This window comes from Bos javanicus, chromosome 20, assembly GCF_032452875.1.
Source record: "Bos javanicus breed banteng chromosome 20, ARS-OSU_banteng_1.0, whole genome shotgun sequence".
Classification (NCBI taxonomy): Eukaryota; Metazoa; Chordata; class Mammalia; order Artiodactyla; family Bovidae; genus Bos; species Bos javanicus.
Genome location: NC_083887.1, coordinates 20,462,325 through 20,489,440, shown reverse-complemented (window position 1 = coordinate 20,489,440; position 27,116 = coordinate 20,462,325). Strand labels below are relative to the sequence as shown.

At 39.4% G+C, this 27,116-nt stretch overlaps 1 protein-coding gene across 2 annotated transcripts in view; it reads left to right on the top strand.

Moving 5' to 3' along the window:
- Nucleotides 1-27,116, top strand: part of RAB3C (RAB3C, member RAS oncogene family) — a 292,748-nt gene that overhangs the window by 133,389 nt on the left and 132,243 nt on the right. For both annotated transcript variants that reach the window (XM_061393470.1, XM_061393469.1), the window contains exon 3: nt 10,182-10,300. In XM_061393470.1, coding sequence (XP_061249454.1) covers nt 10,182-10,300 — 119 coding nt within the window. The remainder of the gene's footprint in view (nt 1-10,181; nt 10,301-27,116) is intronic.

Below are 27,116 nucleotides of genomic sequence, written 5' to 3'. Positions count from 1 at the left end.
TGTACATATTATTATGTACAATGGGAAAGAATGAATGACATTATTCTAAATACTTGAATTTGGGGAAATAAATATGTAATTAATTTTTTTGAACATATATTTTGAAATTTGAGAAAATCACTTCATATAACAGGTATAACCTCCAAACTAATAAAGAGAAGAATAAAATTAGGGAAAAAATGAAAAGCATTCAACCAAAGAAAAAGCAGGAACTGAACAGAAAGAAATATAGGAAAATCAACACAAATATCATAAGATAGGAAACATCTATGCAAATATTTTGGGCTTCCCTCATAGCTCAGTCAGTAAAGAATCTCCCTGCGATGCGGGAGACTGGGTTCAATTCCTGGGTCGGGAAGATATCCTGGAGAAGGAAATGGCAACCCACTCCAGTATTCTTGCCTGGAGAGTCCCAGGGACAGAGGAGCCTGGCAGACTACAGACCATGGGGTCACAGGAGTCAGACATGACATAGCAACTAAGCCACCACCACCATGCAAAGATGTTGGTAACTAGAGTAAATATTAATAGACAGATTTCACCAGTAAAATGATACTGATGCACTAGACCAAAAATCCTGTTAGAGGGGAAAATGTATTTAAAGACATTCTGTGACTTGAGAGCTGGAACAAGACTTAGAAATTTACTTCCTCATTTACAAATGAGGACATCAGAGCCCAGAGAGGCCACTGAGATAACCAAGTTCACACAAGTGCCAAATATTCAGCCAAAAGCTGACTCCCAATAGGATACTCTGCTAAGCTATAGCTGTTGGTTTTTTTTTCTCCAACAAAAATGTATTTAGTATTTATAGGCCAAATTCTGAGGAGAATATCTGTGAGTTTGATGTTGTGATTAAAAGATTTAAAATGCTAGTGACATAATAAATTTAAGAGAATTGCACTGACTTATTTGAGCAAGATAAATTTGAGCTATCTCTGTGTTACAATGATGGAAATGTCATTCTGGGGAGCAAGAGTGTGGTCAAGGTTTCCAGGGGAGGCAGAGCTATTTATAGATTACCTTTGAAACTGTGAAGATAGTACGGTACAGGATGATGAGAGAGAATGAAGATCATAAGCCTGTGTAAAACCTTCAAGAGGTGGACAGAAAAAGGAGCTTGCAAAGATAAACTTAAGAAGAAAATTCACAGACTAAAGAAAAAGGAGAAAAACATGCCCTGAAAGAGTAGATGTGGACTAGACACAGCACAATTGCTTGAAGAGTGAATGGAGTTTGAAAATATGAAGCTGACAAAGATTGAAAGCACATACATGGAACAAGTGTTAAATATCCAAGTGATAATATCAAACCTAGACCTTGAGTGAAAAAATATAATGTAAATTCTTCAGTCTCCAGCCTGATATTCAGAAAGAGGACTAGATTTGTGTGAGAAGAGCTGGACTTTCATGTAACATGTCATTTTCTACTGCTTTGACTCGGAACCAGTGCCTAACCTCTTTTGGCCAGGGAGGTGGGGGGCAGGGGGGAGTTGAAAGAATTTTATGGTAAACACATGTTCATCACTTACATTGTACAATTAACCTAGATTCTACCATTTTACTTTATCACATGTCGATCCATCCCTCTATCCATTCATTTATCCATCTTATTTTCATTAATGTATTTCTTTTTTTTTTTTATTCTTCCAATTTTATTTTATTTTTAAACTTTACATAATTGTATTAGTTTTGCCAAATATCAAAATGAATCCGCCACAGGTATACATGTGTTCCCCATCCCGAACCCTCCTCCCTCCTCCCTCCCCATACCATCCCTCTGGGCCGCCCCAGTGCACCAGCCCCAAGCATCCAGCATCATGCATCGAACCTGGACTGGCAACTCGTTTCCTACATGATATTTTACATGTTTCATTGCCATTCTCCCACATCTTCCCACCCTCTCCCTCTCCCACAGAGTCCATAAGACTGTAATGTATTTCATAGTTAGTTGCAGACATCATTATACTTCATTCCTAAACACTTCAACATAAGACTGAGTTTTATTCAAAAAACTAGCTCTCCCTTAAAGTTCAGATGTTATTGATAGTAAAATTATGAACTATAATGACCTCCTACATGTTTTATAACCTCTCATAATTATCTGATCAAGATTCTTGAACAAACATTTACAATTTGGTGGGCAATAAACAATTTGAAAGCAGCATTTTTGTATGATTGATAGGAAAACCATAGAACCTGTGCCTAACCTCTTTATTTCTCAGTTCCATCATCTATAAATAGTCTCCTCTGAGAAAACAATTAATTGGAATGATATTTGGGAATGTGCTTTGAAATGTGTAAAACTTTTCTTAAGTCCATATTCTTCATGTTGTTATATTTCATTGGTATGTAGTTTGGTGAAGAGTCTAAACCTGCTGGTATTAAATATCATGCACTGGTATTATTTTTATAGAAACCCTGTTTTCAGTGATACTTTGTCCAATGTCCTGTGGTTATCCCTAAACCACAATTTGAACAGATCCCATTTCTAGTCTTTCTCCTTTTATTTAAGAAAGGAAAAAAAAAGTTCAGGCAGGGCACAGATAAGATGTTTCTATAATGGTGGGTAAATGTCATCATAAAATGGTCCAAACCATGGAATGTACACCATGGAGAGCGAACCCCCGTGTAAACTATGGACTGTGAGTGGTAACGATGTGTCAATGAGGGTGTAACATCATCAGCTATAACACATGTGCTGCTCTGGTGAGGATGGGGGTGTGGATGATGGGAGAGCAGGCTATGCACTTGTGGGGCAGAGGGTATATGGGAAATCTCTGTGCTTTTTGTTCAATTTTGCTGTGACCCTAAATCTATTCTGAAAAATACATAGTCTATTTTAAAACCTCAGCATTTTTGATCCTAGTTTAAAATCCTCTTGTCATATCCAATTTAACACTCATATTCTTCCCTCAAATCTGGCTATATTCCCAGACATTGGTAGTGTAATAGGAAGAGAGATTTGAGTCACCCTTTCACCTCTTCTGTTCTTCCTTTTTTCCTAGTTGTTACTCTTGAGGGACCAGCGAAGGGCTGGAAAGGTAAGGCAGATGACTCTGCCGGAACTAGTTGTGATTTACAGTTCCCACTCGGCTTCCCCGGCTAAGCCCATGTAACCTTCCGTGTGTCACGTATCTGAATGCTGGCTCCCTCACGCGGGAGGTTCAGGCACTGCTCAGTGCCATGACAAGAAAGGTTGGTTCAGGTTCTTTCCCTTTTAACATTCATTCAGCCCCTCCTGCCTCTGGTAGTAATCCTCCTCGCCTCCCGCGCCTCATCCAGGAGACAGCCTTCTCAGAGGTGGGTTCATGGCAAGATGTCTCAAGAGCAGCTGCTTGCCCTGGTGTTTACTGATCCATGGGGAACTCACATAACCTAGCCATGCTAACCTGCGGGAAGTCAGACTTCTCTACTGCCTCCCCTCCACCACCCTGCCTCTCTCTTCAGTTCTCAAATACCTAAGGTCAGCAGTTCCATTGTCTGAGCAGACATCCATCCATCCATCCAACTGGCACATGTGCGGGTGAAACCTCCATCCCTTTGTAAGGAATATGGTTGGAGGCTTTTTTAAAATTTTTAATTAATTTTAGTTTGTTAATTTATTTTTTAATTGGGGGAAAATTGCTTTACAATGTTGTGTTAGTTTCTGCCATACAACTCAAATCAGTCATATATATATATAAATATATATACACACACACACACATATATGTATGTGTATGTACACACACACACACACCTTTAGTTCCCAATTTTAGGCCAACACTAAGAATCCCACTCAAAAGCCTATTACCCTTTAAAACATAGACCACTTGGTCTGATGGGAAGCATTTGAATTGCATTCTGTGAAGAAAAACAATCACTAATTTTGATGAAGAGCTCTGAGCTGCCTGCATTTAAAAGTTTATGCCCTAGGTTTTGACAAAGTTGAACATAATCAAAATCCTACTGGGAAGAAGACTGTCAGAAAGATTAATTAGAAAGAAAGTAAAAATGGTGCCTTTCTCTGCCTTTGTGTTACTCATCCGTAGATAACAAGCTCTTAAAATGAAGGAAGATGTCTTTACATGGTTTTGATTATAAATTTTATAAAGGTCTTGAAAAGAGTTCATCTGAGCATTGAAATAGCATTTATCTGAAAAGTGTCTCCAACTTTTCATGAGCAGAAACACACAATTGGCAGATGTGTTTTGGTCTCACTGACAATAGAGTCTAAGGCCCCCTATAAAAGAGCTATATACAACTGTTCCTCTCTTCCAGAAAAGATGGATTGCCATGGCAACACTGCCAAGAAATAATAGGTCAAGTTTTATCCTTGTGCCTCAGGCTTGTTTTATTAGGTTTTACTTGGAAGTGGATGCCATTGTAAAATGAAGGATTGGGTGTTTCAAAGTTAAACATCATGCCGAGAAAATCTGATCAATAAAATTGGCTGGTGTGAAGAGGATGGATAAAGGACAATAGTTAGGAAGAACCTCTACATTGATCAAAGAATTATTTAGAGGCCAGATTATTAGAACCCTCTTCTAAAATGCGTGCTTGATTTACAGATGCTTGTATAACTAAGTGTGTGAAAATGAATTCATAGTGACTGTTTGTAAAAGATCAGTAGGGAAAAATGGTTTGTAAATTTCATCTTTATGGAAGATTACCTGCGGTAAGGAAAAAGTTCTTATTCCAAAAATAAACGTGCAGCAAGAGAGCATAAAATATTTAAGCTCTCTGTTTTGCTTACTATTTTCATCAGAGTGTGTTCCGTGCTGCTTTATGCCTGCCTATTTATGGAAATGAAAAAAATAAATACAACTGGGAGGGAAGTAATAGCACATAAAAGAAATACATGATAATCAACATTTTGTTATTTCTGTTGTTTTGGAAGGTAGTGTCTCAGTGTATGTTATGCCTTTAGGTTTTTCTGTAACAGCACTTCAATCATGTGGGGATAAAATTCCAGCATGAAGCAGTATATAATATGTATCACTTCAAGGAATGGTGCTCTGTCCTTCTAATAACAATATATGTGTGTATTCATATATAGTAGGATCTACTTTTTTAAAGCCATAAGACATATCAACTCAGCTTTTTGGAGTAGAATTAGTTTTCATAAGTGGAATATAGTTATGCATTTTGGCATAACATCTTCATGAGACTATTTTAGGGTTCTCCAATAGACCACTGTTAACCTTCTGTATTTTCTCTCCTGTAAAGCAGTAAAGGGGTAGGTGGATAGCTGTGCAATTTATATTGCTTTTGCCCTGATCATGCAGATTGCAAACTGGGGTCAGTGACTGTATTAGTTTCCTAGGGCTGCCATAATGAAGTACCACAAACCGGGTGGCTGAAAACAACAGGAATGTATTGCCTCACAGTTCTGGAGGCTAGAATCCTAAATTAAGGTGTCACAAGGCTATGCTCTCTCTCAGGCTCCAGAGGGAGAATTCATTTCATGCCTCTCTCCTAGCTTCTCGTGCTTCCCAGCAAACTTTGATGTTTCTTGGCTTGTTGTTACATCACTCCAAGTCTCTGCTACTGGCTTCAAATGCCTTTCTGTGTCTCTGTTTTCTTTTCACCAGTCACAGGATTAGAATCCATCATAATCCACTATGAACTCATCAGAACTAGATTACATCTGCCAAGACCCTATTTCTAAATAAGATCCCATTCACAGGTTCTAGGGGCGGGAATTCACATATCTTCTGGGAAGAACATGATACAACCCACAACTGTGACTCTGAATTGGAGATGGTCTCAATTACAATTTTAAATTGCTATGCTGTCTGGTACTTTAGAAATGATATATATTCTAATATTTTATAGACATGTAAGGAATAGGATATCCCGATTAATGAAGTGCTTTTAAAGTGTAGAATTGTTAAATATATAAAAATATGTCTAGAATAGATCAATTTAATAAGCATTATCATAGTTTGTAACTGGTAATAGGTATTCACTTATTGTTTATTGAATCAATCAATCAACCAATAATCATTAATACTATATTGAGAATAATTTAATCTTCCTTTGATAATTCAAAATAATTCCTGCAGGTAAAAAGGTAGCAAGGTCTAAGTTAAAGGATCACTACTTGCTTGAATGCTAAATGACTGAATGTTTATTCTGTTTCACATATTTGTATCTATTCGGAGTTCACTGGATAAAATGTGTTTCATGTCTTATGTTTCAATGTTCTCATCCAACTGTACATTGCTACTGATTTCTTCTTTGGATTATTACATATTATTTCCTTTGGTTAACACCAGTGTGTTCTGATTTGATTTCTCCACCTATAAAATGACCTACTTTACTGTGTATCAGGATTATCTGTCCTTCAATCCATTTTTCTTTGTCTAGACACTCAATAAAAAGTATTTTGATGGTAGTGATATTATTTGAGTTATGTTTCTTTACTAATGGTTACTTCCATTTTCTGTTTAATTCAATACAGAGAGAAATAACCACCAAAACAAGAACGCGAATTACAATATAACCCAGATCTTACAAATGAAAGCTATTTCCTCAGTCTAAAACTGCACATTATCTCTGTGTGACTTCCAAAGTGATTGAGAATACACTATGTGCAGTTAAAAAAAGAAAATGTTTCACCAGAGAAAGAAAACATAAGGCAAGAACAGACAAAAATGCCAAAATTCAGAACTGAAGCATGCTCCTAGCTACTACTGATCAAACTGCTAATGTTTTCCATTATAGAGCTCTTTTCTTGACAGGTATTCAAGTATTTGCTAATCAAACTTGTCATTAAAGCCAACAATTCCTAAGAGCATGATTGAGAAATCAAAATATTTAAGCCAGCTAAAATGATTTTATTTTTCCTTAAAAGAGAGAAAAATGAAAGCTAACTCTCTTAGAAGAAAGTTTTGATTTTTCAATCATATTTTTATCCCTCATTTTTTTGTGCAAAAGATTTCCAGTTATGATTTTTCAATCACCAGAAGCCTGCAGTTGTAGAAAACCAGCAGGTGCCTCCAGTTATTAGAATCAACTGGGAAGAGGAACAAGGCAAAACCAGGGTTTAGAGCCCTTTTCCTGAGCAGATTGAGGAGAGGTACCATTTTAGTTCCCTTTCAAGATTCTCACATTTAATTACATTAGTGGCACTTGACATTATAAATGTTATTTTCTTTCCAGTATAACCTTCTATCATTATTAGTAAATGTCAGATGTAATGAGGTGTTTTTTTTCTGACTCCTTTTTCTTCCTAATATAGTGGGAGAGAAAGTGCTAATGAGTTTGGAATCCTAAAATTGTTTTCAATGCTCAAAACCAATGCAGAGCCAATTTAGCATCTGTTTATTAGCTTAGTTTTACTCTTTATTTTCTTTGTATCTGGAAAGGAAATTTCCTCTTTGTATTTCTTACTACATGTCCTTTACTTGCTGCAATTTCTTATTCTCCTTGAGAGCTTTTAGGTGACAACTACCTCAAATTAGATTGTGTTTCTGGGTTCAAGTCAGAATCCTGTGGAAGATCTTGTCCCTTGCTGTGACTTACCTGCTGTCTGAAAGCTCCTGGTTTTTTTTTCTTGAAAGCTGTTTTTGTCCCCCTCTATTTTTAAATTTTGATACATAATGGCTGTCTGACCCAGTGGTTTCCTGTAACATCTCAATCATAATATAACACAACCTTGATTTCTGCTCCCTTGAAGATGAAACACACTCAAAGTGGGAAGTTGATGTGTTTTATAACACTAGACCTGGTTTCTTTACTGTCAAAATAAAATTAGCATCTTATGAAAAGGGAAGCCATCACTGAAGGAGGTCAAGAAGAAAGAGATAATGTCATAGTTTTTCAACACAACATCATTCAGTGCCCGTGTTGAAGACATGCTTGACAGGAGGGTCTGGGTCACCTTTTAGCAGTGGCTCAGGCATATTGGCTGTTTTCTCCGATGAGAAATTAGGGGAAAGCTGTCTGTTGTCTAGAAAAAGCAGCAGAAAGGGGTCCCCAACCGATGATAAGGCTACTCAGTCAATTTTACCAAGAGCTAATGAAAGCTATTTAAAGTTACTTCACAGTAGGGGAAAAAAAAAAAAGTAGTTTTATAGATAATGTATTCTGAAAAATTATGAACCCGAGACAAAAGTGCCCAAGTTTTAAAATAGGATGACTAGTTGTAAGGGGTTGTGTCTCCCAGAGAGCTAAAATATATTACACAATCTCTGATTATACTTTGCTTTTTAAACACCATTTCATTTCATTGTCTAACTTTCCTCTTTATTTAACAACTGGATATACTGTTAATGGAATTAGAGCCAATGAATATCCAAGAATATCCGAATAAGCTCAAGACTGGATACTTTCTGTCTGATAAATTTGTATATTTGTCCCAATTACATGGAGTTTTTGATATCCAAGGTTATCGCTAACATCTACACATTCATATTTATAAAATGCTAAGCAAAATACAGAAAAATAATCAAATATTATCTGATCAACATCATTTCAATTTTATTTTTAAGAGTTGTTTTCTATAATCAAGAAATGGTCAGGTTTTCATGTGGTGAAATCTAGACTTTCTGTTTTCTGCCAATTCTGAAATGTTTGTTCTGAAAGACCTCCCTTGCTTGTTTTGCTTCATTTTTGCTATTTTGAGTACCGTAATCTTTTTCATTTTACCTTTGGAAACGTATTTCAATAACATTACCTAATAAATACCTCTAATCAGGCCAGTCTTATCCCTGCTCCACAAGTCGAGTATACTTGTTTCTGACTTCATGCACTGTCATACCCTTTGCTAATTTTCAAGCTTTATTTCACACCCCCACATTCTCCTGAAATCATTTGCTGATTTCCTCAGCCTCTTTAGTCACCCTTCTCTGAATTTTCAGGGGCTAAATAGAATACATCACACAAATTAGGAGAAAATTGTGAGCAGTCTTGAATTTCCTGCTGTTAGATAGAGGCGTCGTGTATGCATCTGAGAGGGAGGGGGCTATGAGCAAGGAACGGCAGGTCCAGTGAGAATCTGTTTGAGACCCAGGAGATGTACATTTCATTTCGATGTGAAAGGAACCTCTTCTTGTATCATCTAACACATTAGCTTTCCCTTCAGGGCTTGGAACCAGGATTCATTTTGTTTACAAAGGAGGCATCTCTGGGAAAAGGGAGGAAAGAGGACCCAGACTGAAGTTAGAAAGAAGGTAACATTTCTGTCCAAAATGCTAAGCACCAAGAATACTAGGATGGAGAAATCAGAGCCCAATCTCCTGGGAAAGTGGCGAAGAGGGAACCAAGGACCTCTGGGTTATAAGTGATATCCCAAATCCTAAGAAGACAAAGGGCAAGACAGTTGAATAATTTCTTCAGCTATACTGTGCAGTGTCCATGACATATACAGGTCATTTCAGGGATGCCTCTAATTCTCAGTTTTCCCTGCTGCATGTGGCTCTTTTGCAGGTTCTGAACACCTGCATTTGTAAGCTGCCATGTGCCATCCTGTGCTAGATTTAACCTTCCCAAACTTCAGGAATAACAGTCAGTTCCTGCTGTTTATTGGCCACTTTTGTGTGTCAGGCTCTATGAAGCACTTCCAATACATTATATCATGTCACCCTAAAAGCATGCTAGACTTTAGGGGGTTCAAGTTAATAGAGGTTCAGTGTTTTGTGCATGTCCCCCTGGTTCTCTAATGGGAGACTGGGCACTCCTTATATGTCCAACCCAAACACTCATACAAAGCAGGTATTTTTATTCTCATTTTTTACCGTTGAATAAACTGAAACTACACTGCAAGTTTTTAAATGCAGACACTTTTTCATAAATTTCTTTTTTCCCTCCACAGAGGCTTGCATTTAGCAGATAGACAGTAAATTCATAATGATGGTGTTAATGTACTCCCCTGGTTTTAAATTATACAAAAAGCCACAGATTTTGATATGTATGAACTATCTTCTTTTTTCTATAGTTAGGTGCTGCTTAATGGGAATGAACAAATATAGAAGGTACTCTGAGCTAGCCCTTTACCCCTCAAAAAGATTTTCTCATAATATTGCAGAGCTGCCCTATGAAAATGATTAGGAAAATCAAGACTGAAAAACATATACAGCTAGACATTGCAAGTACAATGTAAACTCTCTGTTATGACAATTTGGGGAATAATTAATCACTCCCCAAAAGATGTATTGCTTCAGTTTCTGAGAGACTGTTGTTTCTATTTTGTAGGACACAGCAGGCCAGGAAAGATACAGGACTATCACCACAGCCTATTATCGCGGGGCCATGGGCTTTATTTTAATGTATGACATCACAAATGAAGAATCCTTCAATGCAGTACAGGACTGGTAAGTAACAGCAAAAGTTCCCATTACTAATAAGGATTATTTTCTTTTTTCATTCAACTCTTTCTCTCTCCTCAAAGCAGTGACCACACCACAATATAGTATGTATATTTTTTATGTACTATGATCCCAGTTGTGTTTCAGAAAGCCGATAAGGGCTAGCTATGCTCAGACTCATTATGGGAGTATTGATAAAAAATCATTTTGGTGATTTTGCTCTGTTTTGTTCACTCCAGCACTTTGCATCCTGTCGTCTTTAGTTCCATGGGGACAAGTACATTGCTTTCAGTTTTTCGAAGCACCGATAATGAAAAATTTGGAAGTATACTGGTCTAAACTAGGGATCTGGAAACCATGAGCCATGGGCCAAATCTGGCCTATGCAGCACAACGGGCTCACCACTTGTTTTATTTTTTTATTTTTTTTTTTCACCACTTGTTTTATAAGTAGAGTTTTGTTAGAAGGGCTTCCCTGGTGGTGCAGTGGCTAGGACTCTACACTCTCAGTGCGGGGGCCCCAGGTTCTGTCCCTGGTCAGGGAACTAGATCCCATGTGCTGCAGCTCAGGGTGTGCATGCCATGACTAAAGACTCCATGATGAAGATAGAAGATCTTATGCCACAAGTAGGACCCGGTGCAGCCAAATAAATAAATAAATATTAATGGGTTTTTTTTTTTTTTTTTATTAAAACACAACCAGGCTCAGTTACTTATTGTCTATGGCTGTTCTCTCTGGCTGTTTACAGTAGAAGTTTGCTGACTCCTTATCTGGATTTGTTAGTTAGTTTTACGTTTTTCTTCAAACTGAAAATTTTCAAAGGACTGGGATGAAGAAAAAAATAAAACTGAAACCTTTCTTTACTCCCAGTTACATCAAACCATGTGACAACACCTGTGATAAACATGATTTGCAGGGCAGGGGGTGGGGAGGGCTCAACAGATCCACATTTTACCATACATAGTCACATCCTGTCTTATTGAAGGAAAAACTACCAATATACAGGTAAAATAAATGACATTTTTTTTCTATTTTAATGACAGTATTATCCAAAATGATTTATTTACTTGTGTATCAGCTCAGTGAAGGTCATGCTCAGTCGCTCAGTCATGTCCCACTCTTTGCAACCTCATGGTCTGTAGCCCACCAGGTTCCTCTGTCTATGGAATTTTCCTGGCAGGAATACTGGATTGGGTTGCCATTTCCTCCTCCAGGGGATCTTCCCAACCCAGGGATCGAACCCATGTCTCTTGCATCTCTACATTGGCAGGTGTATTCTTTACCACTGAGCCACTTGGGAAGTCCTCAGTGAAGATCAGGTGCTATTAAAAATTTACATTTGCTTTAGATTGCTTTTTAAAATTCATATTGCTTATCTGAGAAAGCACCTACATACTTCTTATTTCCACACACACACTTAAAATACAAAAAATAATACTAATACCACTAACAATGGTAATTCAAAAGACAAGCTTAGGACCTCTATGAAAAAGTACTTATCTTCACTAAAGGGCATAGAAGAAGGCTTAAGTACCCCCCTCTTTTTAGTAGACTGAATAGTATAAAAAATGTCAGTTCTTCACAAATAAATTCATGAACACAAGGCAATCCCAATCAAATACCAGGAGGTTTGATACAAAATGGAATGAAACAGAGAGTCCAGGTATAGATAGAAAGCCAATTGGGATTTACTCTATGATAAAAGTAGCATTTCAAATTAGTAACAGAATGGGTGGTTCAGTTAATACTGTGGAGCTACCCAGTGCCACCCATAGCTCTGGTACACATCAGTTCAGTTCACTTCAGTCGCTCAGTCATGTCCGACTCTTTGCAACCCCATGAATCGCAGCACGCCAGGCCTCCCTGTCCATCACCAACTCCCGGAGTTCACTCAGACTCACGTCCATCGAGTCAGTGATGCCATCCAGCCATCTCATCCTCTGGCGTCCCCTTCTCCTCCTGCCCCCAATCCCTCCCAGCATCAGAGTCTTTTCCAATGAGTCAACTCTTCTCATGAGGTGGCCAAAGTACTGGGGTTTCAGCTTTAGCAAAAATGGTCATTCTATCTTTGACTGATTGCTCTCAGGACATGCTAAGTCCCAGGAGTGTTCATGAATTAATTTCCGATATCAGGGTTCTTAAATTGGTTTGTACCCCTACTTGTGGCCCATTTTTCCAATGACTGCTGAGAAGAGATGGATCTATTGAGTTCTGTGAAACCACATGATAACAGTGTAGGAGCCATCCCAGCAGTACCCCCGACTCTTGCATTAGAAACGCTATGGAAAAGTACATCTTCCCCATGCCCTGCTCCATTCCTTGCCTCTGCAGCCCTGCCCAGCTCCCTCCCCTGTCAATTCTTCTACTTCTCCAGTTCTCTAACTATTTGGCTCTATTGACCCACTCTTTCCTTAGAAGCTCTGTTTCCTGTCCTCTTAGAAGCACATTTCCCAGATTAATCTTCTCTCTCTCTGACTGCTCCTCTTTCTACTTCCTAGCTTTTACTTCCTGCCTCACCCAGCCAAGGGTAAGCATCCTCTCCTGGCTTTTTTCCTGGGCTTATTCTGTTTCCTTGGCCATCTTATCCATTCACACAATCATCATCACTTATATCAGATGATTCCCAACTTTAAATATCAGGCCCCAGTCTGTCTTCTGAAGTGCAGTGTTCCCATTTCCTGCTATCTCCTTCTGGCATCTCAGAATCACTTGTCTTCACCTGAAACTGCTCACCTTCTTGGCTTCAGTTTTTGCTGTTCATTGAGGTGACAATGCTTTGCCACCCAGATTCCACCTCGAATCCAACTCTAACTTCTGTCCATCCCAATCTGGGGCCTGATCTTGCATATTAACTTTTTCCCGAATATCCTTTGAATCTGTTCCTGCCTGACAAACCACATGACCATCAGGACTTCTGATCTTTGCTTCTTCCTTCATAATATCCTTCTAACCGATCTGCCTCCCCTTAGATTTCTTCCCATTCCAATCCATCCTATCCCAGTACTGCTATAAAAGTTTCCCAAAAGAAAGTGATCCTAAAGATCATGGAAGACCCCTGCTCAATAGCCATGACTCACTATCACCTCCTTAATTAATTAAAACTTCCTCAGACTGACTTTCAGACACAGAACATCATGGAGCCCATATTTTTTTACAGTCTCATCTCTCACTATTCAAAAGCTGAACTTATTTGAATCAGTTCTAATGAGGTGGATGAAACTGGAGCCTATTATACAGAGTGAAGTAAGCCAGAAGGAAAAACACCAATACAGTATACTAACACATATATATGGAATTTAGAAAGATGGTAACAATAACCCTGTGCACGAGACAGCAAAAGAGACACTGATGTATAGAACAGTCTTATGGACTCTGTGGGAGAGGGAGAGGGTGGAAAGATTTTGGAGAATGGCATTGAAACATGTAAAATATCATGTATGAAACGAGTTGCCGGTCCAGGTTCGATGCACGATACTGGATGTTTGGGGTTAGAGCACTGGGACGACCCAGAGGGATGGTATGGGGAGGGAGGAGGGAGGAGGGTTCAGGATTGGAAACACATGTATACCTGTGGTGGATTCATTTTGATATTTGGCAAAACTAATACAATTATGTAAAGTTTAAAAATAAAATAAAATTAAAGCAAAAAAAAAAAAAAAAGCTGAACTTAACCTTTCACTGTTTGGGGAACTGAGCCTAAACTTCCTAACCTTTGTGGTTTTTTGTTTGCTGGTGCCCTCTGTTATGCATTTCTTTTTCACAACCTCCTACTCTACCTCCCCTAGACATACATATCTGTCAAAACTCAACAAAGCTTATCCATAAATCAGCCCTACTTACTCATGTTGTCATCCACAGTTGTATGATCATGGTTTATTAGGTATCTTTCATTCATTCGACGGGTATTGAGCACCTACTCTGATGGTCAATCTGCCAGATGTTGTAGTTAGTTGTTGTTGTTGTTCAGCCGCTCAGTTGTGTCTGACTCGTTGTGACCCCATGGACTACAGTATGCCAGGCTTCCCTGTCCTTCATTATCTACCGGAGCTTGCTTGTTCATGTCCATTGAGTCGGTGATGCCATACAAGAATCTCATCCTCTGTCATCTCCTTCTCCTCCCGCCTTCAATCTTTCCCAGCATCAGGGTCTTTTCTAATGAGTCAGCTGTTCATATCTGGTGGCCAAAGTATTGGAGCTTCAGTATCAGTCCTTCCAATGAATATTCAGGGTTGATTTTCTTTAGGATTGACTGGTGTGATCTCCTTGCTGTCCAAGAGACTCTCAAGAGTCTTCTCCAACACCACAGTTCAAAAGCATCAATTCTTTGGCACTCAGCCTTCTTTATGTTTCATCTCTCACATCCATACATGACTACTGGAAAAACCACAGCTTTGGCTAGAGGGAACTTTGTTGCCAAAGGAATGTCTCTGCTTTCTAATATGCTATGTTTGTCATAACTTTTCTTCCAAGGAGCAAGCATCTTTTAATTTCATGCCTGCAGGCACCATCTTCAGTAATTCTGGAGCCCAAGAAAATAAAGTCTTGCACTGTTTCTGTTGTTTCCTCATCTATTTGCTGTGAAGTAATAGGACTGGATGCCATGATCTTCATTTTTTTAATGTTAAATTTTAACCCAGCTTTTTCACTCTCTTCTTTCACCTTGGTCAAGAGGCTCTTTAGTTCCTCTTCGCTTTTTGCTGTAAGGGTGTGTAATTTGCATATCTGAGGTTATTGATATTTTTCCCAGCAATCTTGATTCCAGCTTCTGCTTCATCCAGCCTGGCATTTCGAATGATATACGCTTCATTTACATTAAAGAAGCAGGATAACAATATACAGGCTTGATGTACTCCTTTCCCAATTTGGAACCAGTTCATTGTTCCATGTTTGGTTCTAACTGTTGCTTCTTGACCTGCATACAGATTTTTCAGGAGGCAGGTAAGGTGGTCTGGTATTCCCATCTCTTAAAGAATTTTCCAGTTTGTTGTGTTCCATACAAAGGCTTTAGGGTAGCCAATGAAGCAGAATTAGATGTTTTTCTGAATTATCTTGCTTTTCCTATGATCCAACAGATGTTGGCTATTTCATCTCTGGTTCTTCTACCTTTTCTAAATCTAGCTTGTACATCTGGAAGTTCTTGGTTCACGTACTTTTGAAGCCTTGCTTGGAGAATTTTGAGCATTACTTGGCTAGAGTATGAGATGAGTGCAATTGTGCAGTAGTTAAACATTCTTTGGCATTGCCTTTCTTTGGACTGGAATAAAAACTGACCTTTTCCAGTCCTGTGGCCACTGTTGAGTTTTCCAAATTTGCTGGTATATTGAATGCAACACTTTCACAGCATCGTCTTTTAGAACTGTAGTTAGTATCTATGCCAGTATTTACTATCCCAGTTAGTGGAGCCACCAGAACCCAGTTGCCTGTGGTTGAAATCTGAGTTCTCAGTTTGATTTTTCTCTCTTTACCTGTTACATTGTACCACAGCCTTGACTAACTCAATGAAATTATGAGCCATGCCATGTAGGGCCACCCAAGACAGACAAGTCATGGTGGAGAGTTCTGATAAAACATGGTCCACTGGAGAAGGGAATGGCAAACCACTTCAGTATTCTTGCATAAGAACCCCATTAGCAGTATGAAAAGGCAAAAAGATATGACACAGAAAGACAAACTCCCCAGGTTCACATCCACAACACATCCAATTGTGGATGTGACTGGTGATGGAAGTGAAGTCCCATGCTGTGAAGAACAATATTGCATAGGGACCTGGAATGTTAGGTCCATGATTGAGGTAAATAGGAAATGGTCAAACAGGAGACAACAAGAGTGAACATCAACATTTTAGGAATCATTGAAATGGACTGGAATGGGCAAGTTTAATTCAGATAACCACTGTATCTACTACTGTGGGCAAGAATTCCTTAAGAAGAAATGAAGTAGCCATCATAGTCAACAGAAGAGTCCCAAATGCAGCTCTTGGGTACAATCTCAAAAATGACAGAATGATCTCTGTTCATTTCCAAGGCAAACCATTCAATATCACAGTAATCCAAGTCTATGCCCCAAACAATAATGCTGAAGAAGCTGAAGTTGAACAGTTCTATGAAGACCTACAAGGCCTTCTAGAACTAATACCCCCAAAAGATGTCCTTTTCATTATAGGGGACTGGAATGCAAAAGTAGGAAGTCAAGAAATACCTGAAGTAACAGGCAAATTTGACCTTGGAGTACAAAATGAAGCAGGGAAAAGGCTAACAGAGTTTTGCCAAGAGAACGCACTGGTCATAGTAAACACCCTCTTCCAACAACACAAGAGAAGGCTCTATACATGGACATCACCAAATGGTCAACACCGAAATCAGATTGATTATATTCTTTACAGCCAAAGATGGAGACACTCTATACAGTCAGCAAAAACAAGACTGGGAGCTGAGTGTGGCTCAGATCATGAACTCCTTATTGCCAAATTCAGACTTCAGTTGAAGAAAGTAGGGAAAACGACTGGATCATTCAGGTATGACCTAAATCAAATCCCTTACGACTATACAATGGAAGTGACTATAAATAGATTCAAGGGATTAGATCTGATAGAGTGTCTGAAGAACTATGGACGGAGGTTTGTGACATTGTACAGGAGGCAGTGATCAAGACCATCCCCAGGAATAAGAAACTCCAAAAGGCAAAATAGTTATCTGAGGAAGCCTTACAAATAGCTGAAAAAAGAAGAAAAGCTAAAGGCAAAGAGGAAAAGGAAAGATATACACATTTGAATGCGGTTTCAAAGAATATCAAGGAGAGATAACAAAGCCTTCCTCAGTGATCAATAGAAATAGATCAAAGAAATAGAGGAAAACAATAGAATGGGGAAGACTAGAGATCTCTTCAATAGAATTAGATACCAAAGGAACATTGCATGCAAAGATGGGCGCAATAAAGGACAGAAATGGTTTGGACCCAACAGAAGCAGAAGATATTAAGAAGGTAGTAAGAATACACATGGAGAAGGCAATGGCACCCCACTCCAGTACTCTTGCCTGGAAAATCCCATGGACAGAGGAGCCTGGTAGGCTGCAGTCCATGGGGTCGCTAAGAGTCGGGCACGACTGAGTGACTTCACTTTCACTTTTGACTTTCATGCATTGGAGAAGGAAATGGCAGCCCACTCCAGTATTCTTGCCTGGAGAATCCCAGGGACAGAGGAGCCTAGTGGGCTTTTGTCTATGGGGTCACACAGAGTCGGACACGACTGAAGCGACTTAGCAGCAGCAGCAGCAAGAATACACAAAAGAACTATACAGAAAAGATCTTCATGACCCAGATAACCACAGTGGTGTGATCACTCACCTAGAGCCAGACATCCTGGAATGTGAAGTCAAGTGGGCCTTAGAAAGCATCACTATGAACAAAGCTAGTGGAGGTGATGGAATTCCAGTTGAGCTATTTCAAATCCTAAAAGATGATGCTGTTAAAGTGCTGCAGGCAATATACCAGCAAATTTTGAAAACTCAGCAGTGGCTACAGGACTGCAAAAGGTCAGTTTTCATTCCAATACCAAAGGAAGGCAATGCCAAAGAATGTTCAAACTACTGCACAGTTACACTCATCTCACATGCTAGCAAAGTAGTGCTCAAAATTCTCCAAGCCATGCTTCAACAGTACATGAACCGTGAACTTCCAGATGTACAAGCTGGATTTAGAAAAGGCAGAGGAACCAGACATCAAATTGTGAACATCCGTTGGATCATTGAAAAAGCAAGAGAATTCCAGAAAGACATCTATTTCTGCTTTATTGACTATGCCAAAGCCTTTGACTGTTTGGATCACAACAAACTGTGGAAAATTCTTCAAGAGATGGAAATACCAGACCACCTTACTTGCCTCCTGAAAAATCTGTATGTGGGTCAAGAAGCAACAGTTAAAACCAGACATGGAACAACAGACTGATTTCAAATAGGAAAAGGAGTATGTCAAGGCTGTATATTGTCACCCTGCTTATTTAAGTTAGAGACAGAGTACATCATGCAAAATGCCAGGCTGGATGAAGCACAAGCTGGAATCGAGATTTCTGGGAGAAATATCAATAACTTCAGATAGGCAGATGACACCACCCTTATGGCAGAAAGTGAAGAAGAAATAAAGAACCTCTTGATGAAGGTGAAACAGGAGAGTGAAAAAATTGGCTTAAAACTCAACATTCAGAAAACGAAGATCATGGCATCTGGTCCCATCACTTCATGACAGATAGATAGGAAAACAATGGAAACAGTGAGAGACTCTATTTTCTTGGGCTCCAAAATCACTGCAGATGGTGAGTGCAGACATGAAATTAAAAGACGCTTGCTCCTTGGAAGAAAAGCTATGACAAACATGGACAGCATGTTAAAAAGCAGAGACATTACTTTGCCAGCAAAGGTCCATCTAGTCAAAGCTATGGTTTTTCCAGTAGTCATGTATGGATGTGAGAGTTGGACTATAAACAAGGCTGAGCATGGAAGAATGGATGCTTTCAAACTGCAGTATTAGAGAAGACTCTTGAGAGTCTCTTGAACTGCAGGGAAATCCAACCAGTCAATCCTAAAGGAAATCAGTCCTGAATGTTCATTAGAAGGACTGATGCTGAAGCTGAAACTCCAATACTTTGGCCACCTGATGCAAAGAGCCAGTTCACTGGAAAAGATGCTGATGCTGGGAAAGATTAAAGGCAGGAGGAGAAGGGGACGACAGAGGATGAGAATGTTGGCTGGCATATCTGACTCGATGGACATGAGTTTGAGCAAGCTCTGGGAGCTAGTGATGGACAGGGAAGCCTGGTGTGCTGCATGGGGATCACAAAAAGTCAGACACGAATGAGCTGAACTGAACCTGTTATATCCTGCTGCTGCTGCTAAGTCGCTTCAGTCTTGTCCGACTCTGTGTGACGCCATAGATGGCAGCCCACCAGGCTCCCCTGTCCCTGGGATTCTCCAGGCAAGAACACTGGAGTGGGTTGCCATTTCCTTCTCCAATGCATGAAAGTGAAAAGTGAAAGGGAAGTCGCTCAGTCGTGTCCGACTCTTGGTGCCCCCATGGACTGTAGCCCACCAGGCTCCTCCATCCATGGGATTTTCCAAGCAAGAGTACTAGAGTGGGGTGCCATTGCCGTCTCCTACTACCAATCCAGTAGTTTTGACTTTTTGAATGCCTTTGTCCCTCCGGCCACTGTCTAAATTCAGACCGTCATGAGCTATTTAGGAACCTTAGCTCTCAGCACTTAAGCAGTTTTCTACCTTGTGTGCTTACCAGCAAGCCCCACCCTCTCCAGTTCATGCATTATATTGTTATCAGAGCTAAGTCACGTATCTCTCATCTGAAAAATAAAGCCTTAAATAATGTCTTATTTCTCATAGTGGAGATTCTGGGGGCCCATCTGAATCATTGTCGAGATTTGACAGCATACAGAAGCCCAGGCTCCAATGTATACAAACTAAACCAAATTTGCAGTGATAAATATTGGCATATGTATATGAAAGCTCCATCAGTGATCCTGATGCCCATTTCTTATTAAGAGCATTGATTTAAAATGAAGTCCCCAGCCTCTAACATGGTAGACAGTGTAGCCACCGTGTCTATTCCATTCACATCATCCCCTACCACTCTCTTCCATTGTTCCTAGATTTCAACCAGATAGAACTTTTCTCATTTACAAATGTGTCATTTTTTCAATAACTCTATTCCTTGGAATGTCTTCTCTTCTATCTTTCTAAATTCTTATTCTCTTTTCAAGGCCATCTCAAACATCAACTTGTCTATGAAGCTTTTGAAGATAGTGCTGCCCTGGTTCCCACCCACCCCAATTTCCATTCCCAGTGGACAATGCTCTTCACTCCCATAGCTCTGCATCCATGCTACCCTAGTACTTTCTGCAGACACATAAAAAACCTAGCTTACTCTTTATATTTATATTATATTTTGTCTTCTGTATTTCAGTGTAAGTTCATTCATCTTTTTTCTCTAGTACTGACTACTGTACAATTTTATTAAAACTTTTTTCTAAATTTTTATTTTTATTGTGGTAAAATATACAGAACTTAAAATTTACAACCTTAATCATTTTTAAGTACACAGTTCAGTGGTATTAAATACATTGTTGTTGACATGCAATCATCGCTACAGTCCATCTCCACAACTCTTCATCTTGCAAAACTGAAACTGTGTCAATTTAATAATAACCTCCCGTTCTCCTTTATCCCCAACCCCTGAACCATTATTTTACTTTCTATGTCTATGAATCTGAGTACTCTATTCATACTTCAGGGAAAAAAACCTGTGTGGGGAAAAAAAATCCAGCTCAGCAATACAAACTTGCTTACATATACAGTATTATCTAGCAGGAGTGGGGAAGGAGACATTTGCTGATATTCCACAATGGTTTTCTACAACACAAAATGAGGTATTCCTGAAAAACAAGTACAAAGAAACAGATTCTTTAAATTACTATTCTCCAACAGCTAATCTTAAGGCTAGAAAAAACACAGAAAAAAGAATATATGGCTAAATGAAAAATTAATTGTACTTTATTTGCAACTAAAACTTCAAATATTCTTCCTAACAAAATGTAGTTTTATTATATAGGAAAAAAAAGAAAATGCTTGTTGGCTGTGATCTCAGTAAAATCCTTAAACAATCTATCTGTAGGAATATTTAGATTAAGTGAAAAATGTCTTAAAATTTAACTACACACAAATTGTAGTCAGTTAAGAAGACAAGTATAAAATTTAGAGAGACTGGCAGAAAAATAACAAATCATTTTGAGAAAATAGAAGCTATCCGTTTTTTTAAAACACATTAGACTGTATTTTGAATTTTTGATTGGAATGTTATTAGAGGAATTTGGAAGGAATGATGTTGAAGCTGAAACTCCAATACTTTGACCACCTGATGTGAAGAGCTGACGCGTTTGATACTGGGAAAGTTTGAGGGCAGGAGGAGAAGGGGACAACAGAGGATGAGATGGCTGGATGGCATCACTGACTCGATGGACATGAGTCTGAGTGAACTCCGGGAGTTGGTGATGAACAGGGAGGCCTGGCGTGCTGCGGTTCATGGGTCGCAGAGAGTCGGACATGACTGAGCGACTGAACTGAACTGAAATAAAAATACTCTCTTTAATTTAGTCAGATTCCCAAGTTCTATAAAGTTAACACAAAATGAAGCTCACTGTGATCTTATTTATAAGTTTATCTTGAGTCTACAAATTTTCAAAAAGGATGTGATGAAGTAAACACAAATGATGCATACAATATGGTTAATAAAATAGTAGAGAGCGACTCCCAATAATCGGGGGGGATGTTTGTTTTAGGCCTAGTTTCCTAGAAACAGGGTGGGAAAGGAATAAATGCTAATACTTTATTGGGAACTAGAATATTAGGGAAGCAAGAGAGAGAAAAAAGAGAAGAAAGGGAAGTGTGGCATGGGAAAGGGGAAAGCAACACTAGGGGGCGTCTGGCAAGGACCCGTCACCGCTTGGTATCAGGTGCAACTGGCCCTTGATCTCAGAGGCACTTCCTCAGAAACTGTCAGGTAGACGAGAAGAGTTTCCCCATGAGCCCTTGTCTCATATTGGTCAGAGGTTGTTTCTGGGACTTTAATGCCTCCGCATTTCTATGTTACACATCCAAGGATGACTCATTTCAGTGGCAACAGGGCAACTTCAGTGTGGGAGGCAGAACTGTGTGGCGTTAGCCTGAGGTAGCTGCTTTGGGTCATGCCTGTGTCATGTTGATAACAGAGATGATAGTTGAGCAGAGCCCTTGCAGGAATGATTGAGTGGCTGGCCAGTAGCCCTTCAGTCACGTAAGTCCAGGAGAATTTGAGGGGGCACATGAGGTTGAGGTCATCTGACAGAGAATTTAAAAGCCTATGGAAATTTAAAGGGCAAAATGGCTCTCGTGTTGAAAATTTAGTTCTGAGGGTCTTTTAAACCAAAGTGAAAACCATGGCTGCAAAAAAAAAAATATTAAACATGATATAATATACAGCTCTCATTATAGGAAAGGGTAAAAATTACTATAGGAATCCATGAGGGCAAAGAAAATTTTTCACTAAATTCTGCTAGAAATGTCTTTAATTTGGGGGCACATTGGCTTTATGTCAATACTGACTTTCACATCTAGTACTAAAAAGACCTCACGAGACTCCTTTTTTTATAGTGCCTTCAAAACATACGAGACGAACATTAGAGCATGTTTGGTGAAGGCCCCATGGGAGGCTGGGAAAATGTGATCCAAACACATATAGATTTCTTGTGGTCTCAAAGGATCCAATAATCGAATGGTAACCACTCAAAGGAGTGCATGGATTCTGTGCTCCCTGGACTCTCCTCCCTCAATTCCTCTTTTCTGCACTGTATCTCAGATAGAAGGCAGTTTGAGCTTATGTGCTAATACTTAGAAAACCAGATGCTGACCTTGTATTATTATGCTTGTTAAAGTCTTTCTGGTTTTTGAACTTCTTTCAGTTCCTTGATCTTCTTGTACTTCTGGGTTTCTCTTCCTCTGAGCCTTTGTATATGCCCTGCCTCCTACAAGAAACCACATCCCTCCAGCCTCTACGCAGATCAAGCTAATTTCCTTTCATCCTTTAGATCTCAGCTTGACCATCTTTTTCATAAGTTTTTTTCTAATGCAGGATTTGTTTGCTCCTGTAGTAGGCTCTTGAAACACCACCCCTGCCAAGTTGTTCAGTCACTAAGCCGTGTCTGCTTCTTTGTGACCCCATGGACTGCATGCAGCACTCCAGGCTTCCCTGTTCTTCACCATCTCCTGGAGTTTTCTTCAACTCATGTCCGTTGAGTTGATAATGCCATCCAACCATCTCAGCACTGTTATATCTTATCACATATTGTAACCCCCTGTTTAGTTTTATGTTTTCCTGCTGGGTTCCAAGTTCCTGGAAGACAAGGTCTGTGCCTTTTCTCTTTTTTACCTTTATATCCCAGTGCCTACCCAAATGCTTGGCACTGAGTAGCTGCTCAAGAATTATTTAAGGTGAGTGAAACCTGCATAGGAAGTGTACATCCAGTAAGGTTATCTGAACTGATTGGCATATTTTGTAAAAAGACACAGAAAAGCGAGATGGCTGTAAACAGTCAGATTGGGTGCTGAAACAACGCTTACAGTGTTCTTCAGCTTTGTCCAGGTAGAGAAACAATGTGTCATCATGGTCAGTAACTAATTTGCCAAATCTCCATTTGTTCCAACCTGCTATTTGTTAAGGAGATAGCTGTGTGGAGTTTAAAGTCAAGAGCAGCAATTTAGCTCCATAATTTTGAGGAAATAGAGGTTACCTCTTTTTGGGAAAAAGAGTATTCTGTGCTTTGAATCTTTCAGTGGGCTTTGATTTAAGAAATAAATAAATGATTTATTAGAAAAACAAGCCCCAAATAGATTTAGATAGTTCTAGGAACAGAAGGCATTGAAAACTTCAGTGCCTTTGAAATGTTTCTCAGAGGGGTTGTGGACAAGAGAATTTCCTGGATCTCAGGTGGAACGTGGTCCTGGGTATATGGAATTTGAATCTGTTGTCCAGGCTCTTCCTGAATATCTAGCATTAAGACTCAAATATCTGTACACACTGCAGGGCATTTTAGCTTGATTAAAATCCTCCCCATTTCTGACTTTAAATGCACCTCTGTTCTAAGTATGGCATGGCCACAGGCTGCTGTATTTCCTGCAGGAGATTGTCATTTGGCTTATCTCCCTCCACCTTACTTATTTACATTCAGCTTTTTATGACACAATAAGAAACTATAAATACACATTTTTAAGGCAGGAAATCTGGTGAGCAGATTGATAATTTTTAAAAACCACCAGACTAAAGATAAAAGTCTGACACCATCATCCCACCAGTTTTAAATAATTCATTTCCATGACATTCAAGGTCCCACTGCAGATGTGCTAGAATGAATGAAATTTCACCTTCACTTATTTTCTTCCTCTGCAATTTTCCTTCTCTATCTTCTTCTCCAAAAATATATAAAGGTCTTAAATTAAGGTGACCTCAGGTTAAATCTGAAATAATTTTAGCCAGATAATAACAATTAATAAGATATGATGCGCAATTGCTAAGCCTTTTTTGGAGTTTCTTAATCTTGTTCAAGGGTCGTCCCAACTGTAAGGTCAATTCTGAGATAGCTTGGAGGGGACAGTGGTGGGACTAGAGCTCAGACGTCTGACCCCTGAGTTTTACCACCTTCTCGTGCTGGGCATCAAAGAGTCTCTCCTCTCCTTGGATCTTAATGACTACATTTCTTAATTCAGCTCTGATCCAATCATGAAACAGTATTCTTATACACATCACCAACTTAAGTTCAAGTTAGTATTTAGAAGATATATGGCTCCTAATCCACAGCTGCTTTCAAAAAAACTCCATTGTCTTTTCTGTCTCCATCTTTCCAGTTTATCAGGCCAAACACATTGGAGTTAATCCTAATGTCTCATTTTCTCAGACCCCACATCCAGTCCTTTAAAAAAATACTGTTATATCTTGGCTCTAATTTCAAAATACAGTCTCCTCTTATTCTTTGAGGTAGTTATACTCTGTAAAGTTATCAAAAGTACTGAGTTAGTGAGTACAGAATCATTGCCCCATTGATGAGGTATGGGGTTACTTTCCTGCAAGCTTCTATCCACAATATTTTTGCCAGCCGATCATATATACCTTATGTTAGGTGTGTTTCTGCTTCAGGACACCATATTTAATACATATTGTTGATTCCTGACATTGAACTTACGGCCAACAGCAACATAACTCATGCACACATGAAACTCCAACACAGGTAATTCCTCCATAAGGCACATCACTGCCTTCTTGCACTTGGAAACAAGACAGCACCTCACCATTATGCTTGGAGGTCTGAACAGCAAAATCATCGATTAAAAGAATGGGGAGAGTATGGCTCTAAATGTATTGTGAGAGTGAGAGCTGAAAGAAGAAGGCAGACCATGGCCTTGCCTTCTTCCAACTCAGCTGGGAGTATGTTTTCAGGCCATTCAGGTTTTTCACCACCTTGCTCATGATTGCACATGTCTGTGAAAGTGTTGTATTTATTTTCAGATTAAAAATAAACTAGTAAATTCAAAAATATGGAATCCATGAATAATAATCAATCACATATTCAAAATCCTACCACCTCCCTCCCTGACTGTTGTTTCTACTGTTCATTAGTTTGCTAGGGCTGCTGAAACAAAGCGCCACAGACTGGGTGCTTAAAACACAGAAGTGTATTCTCTCAGTTCTGGGGCTGGAAGTCCCTGATTGGGGTGTCAGCTGGGCTGGCTCTTTCTGAGGCCTCCGAGAGAGAACCTCTTCCCTGCTTCTCTCCCTTCTGGTAGCCTTGGACATTCCTTAGCCTGCAGGCGGCATTCTCCCTGTTTTCATATCATCTCCCCTTTGCATGTGTGTCCCTCTGTGCACAGACTGGATCAGGGCCTACCCTGACAACCTCAGCTTAATCTGATCATCTGCAAAACCTTGTTTTCAGGTGCGATCACGTCACTCCTCTGCTCCAAATATTCACAGCATCCCACCTCCCCTGGATTAAAGCCAGAGCCCTTTCAAGAGCCTGCCAGACCCTCCCAATGTACCCGCTGCCTCTCCGACCACACCTCTCCTGCTCCCCCCTCTCACAGCCCAGTCTGGCCACACCAGCCTCTTTGCCATTCCTAGAATGCACCAGACCTGCTTCTACCTCAGGGCATCTGCTCCTGTTATTCCCAGGCCTGGAAGTCTCTTCCCAGATATCCTTGTGGTTCTCCCCTCACCACCTTCCATTCTTCCCTGTAATGTCACCTGCTCAGCAAGACCTGCCACCCCACGCTATTTTATATTGTAACTCTCTTTAGCACTTCCTGTCCCCATTTTTGGCTTCATATTTCCATAACATCTACCACCCTCTTATGTATTTTCTAATTGACTTATGTACCATGTCTGTTCTCCCCAACAAGCATGCCTCACAGAATAGCTAATCTCTGTCCCTTTTATGCAATATTATGTCTAAGTGCCTAGAATAGTCCCTGGCACTATACTAAATGTTCAACAAATATTTGTTGAATTAATGAATGTATGAAAGACAGAAAGAGAGGTATACAAGACTAGACCTTACTCGGTGTCTTCATCGTCTAGCAGCCTCAGGCATATATCAATTATGTGTCCTACAAAAAGTTGATAATCAAGGGCTAGAACAGTATCAGAACATTTTGAAGAAAATAACTCAGTGCTCTCAGTTCAATTTTGTAGGGAGGTACTGCCTATCTTGCCAGAATTTTGACTCTATAGTAAGACCTTCCAAACTCTCAGTAAGATGAAGTTGACTGTAGGTGGAACTGATGAAAAGAAATAAAAATGTGTCCCATCTTTCATATTGGGCAAAACGACTTGAAGTTACTGCTCGGTTCCTATAGCATATTCCACCCCTAAAATGGTCTTTTATTTTTATTTTTGAGGGGAGCATGTATGTGAGGAATACCGTTAGTCCAATAAATGCACAACACATATTTGGGGGCACCTTAAAAGGACCAGAAATGTCATCTAACCCAGTGAGAAATATTTGCTCATCTCTTATGGCCTCAAAGTTCCATCAACCAACTTTCTGTCTCTGGATTTTTTTTAAATTTCTTTGTTTTTTTCCATTTATTTTTTCCTTTGCTGGACTTGGTTCTGGCCCAATATTAGCTGCATGAAGAATGCAGACATGTTAAAAAAAATGTGAAGCCTTGAATTAAAGATGTGTTAATTAAGTACTTAAGGTTACTCAATATCTGGCTAGATCTATGAGGACAAACCT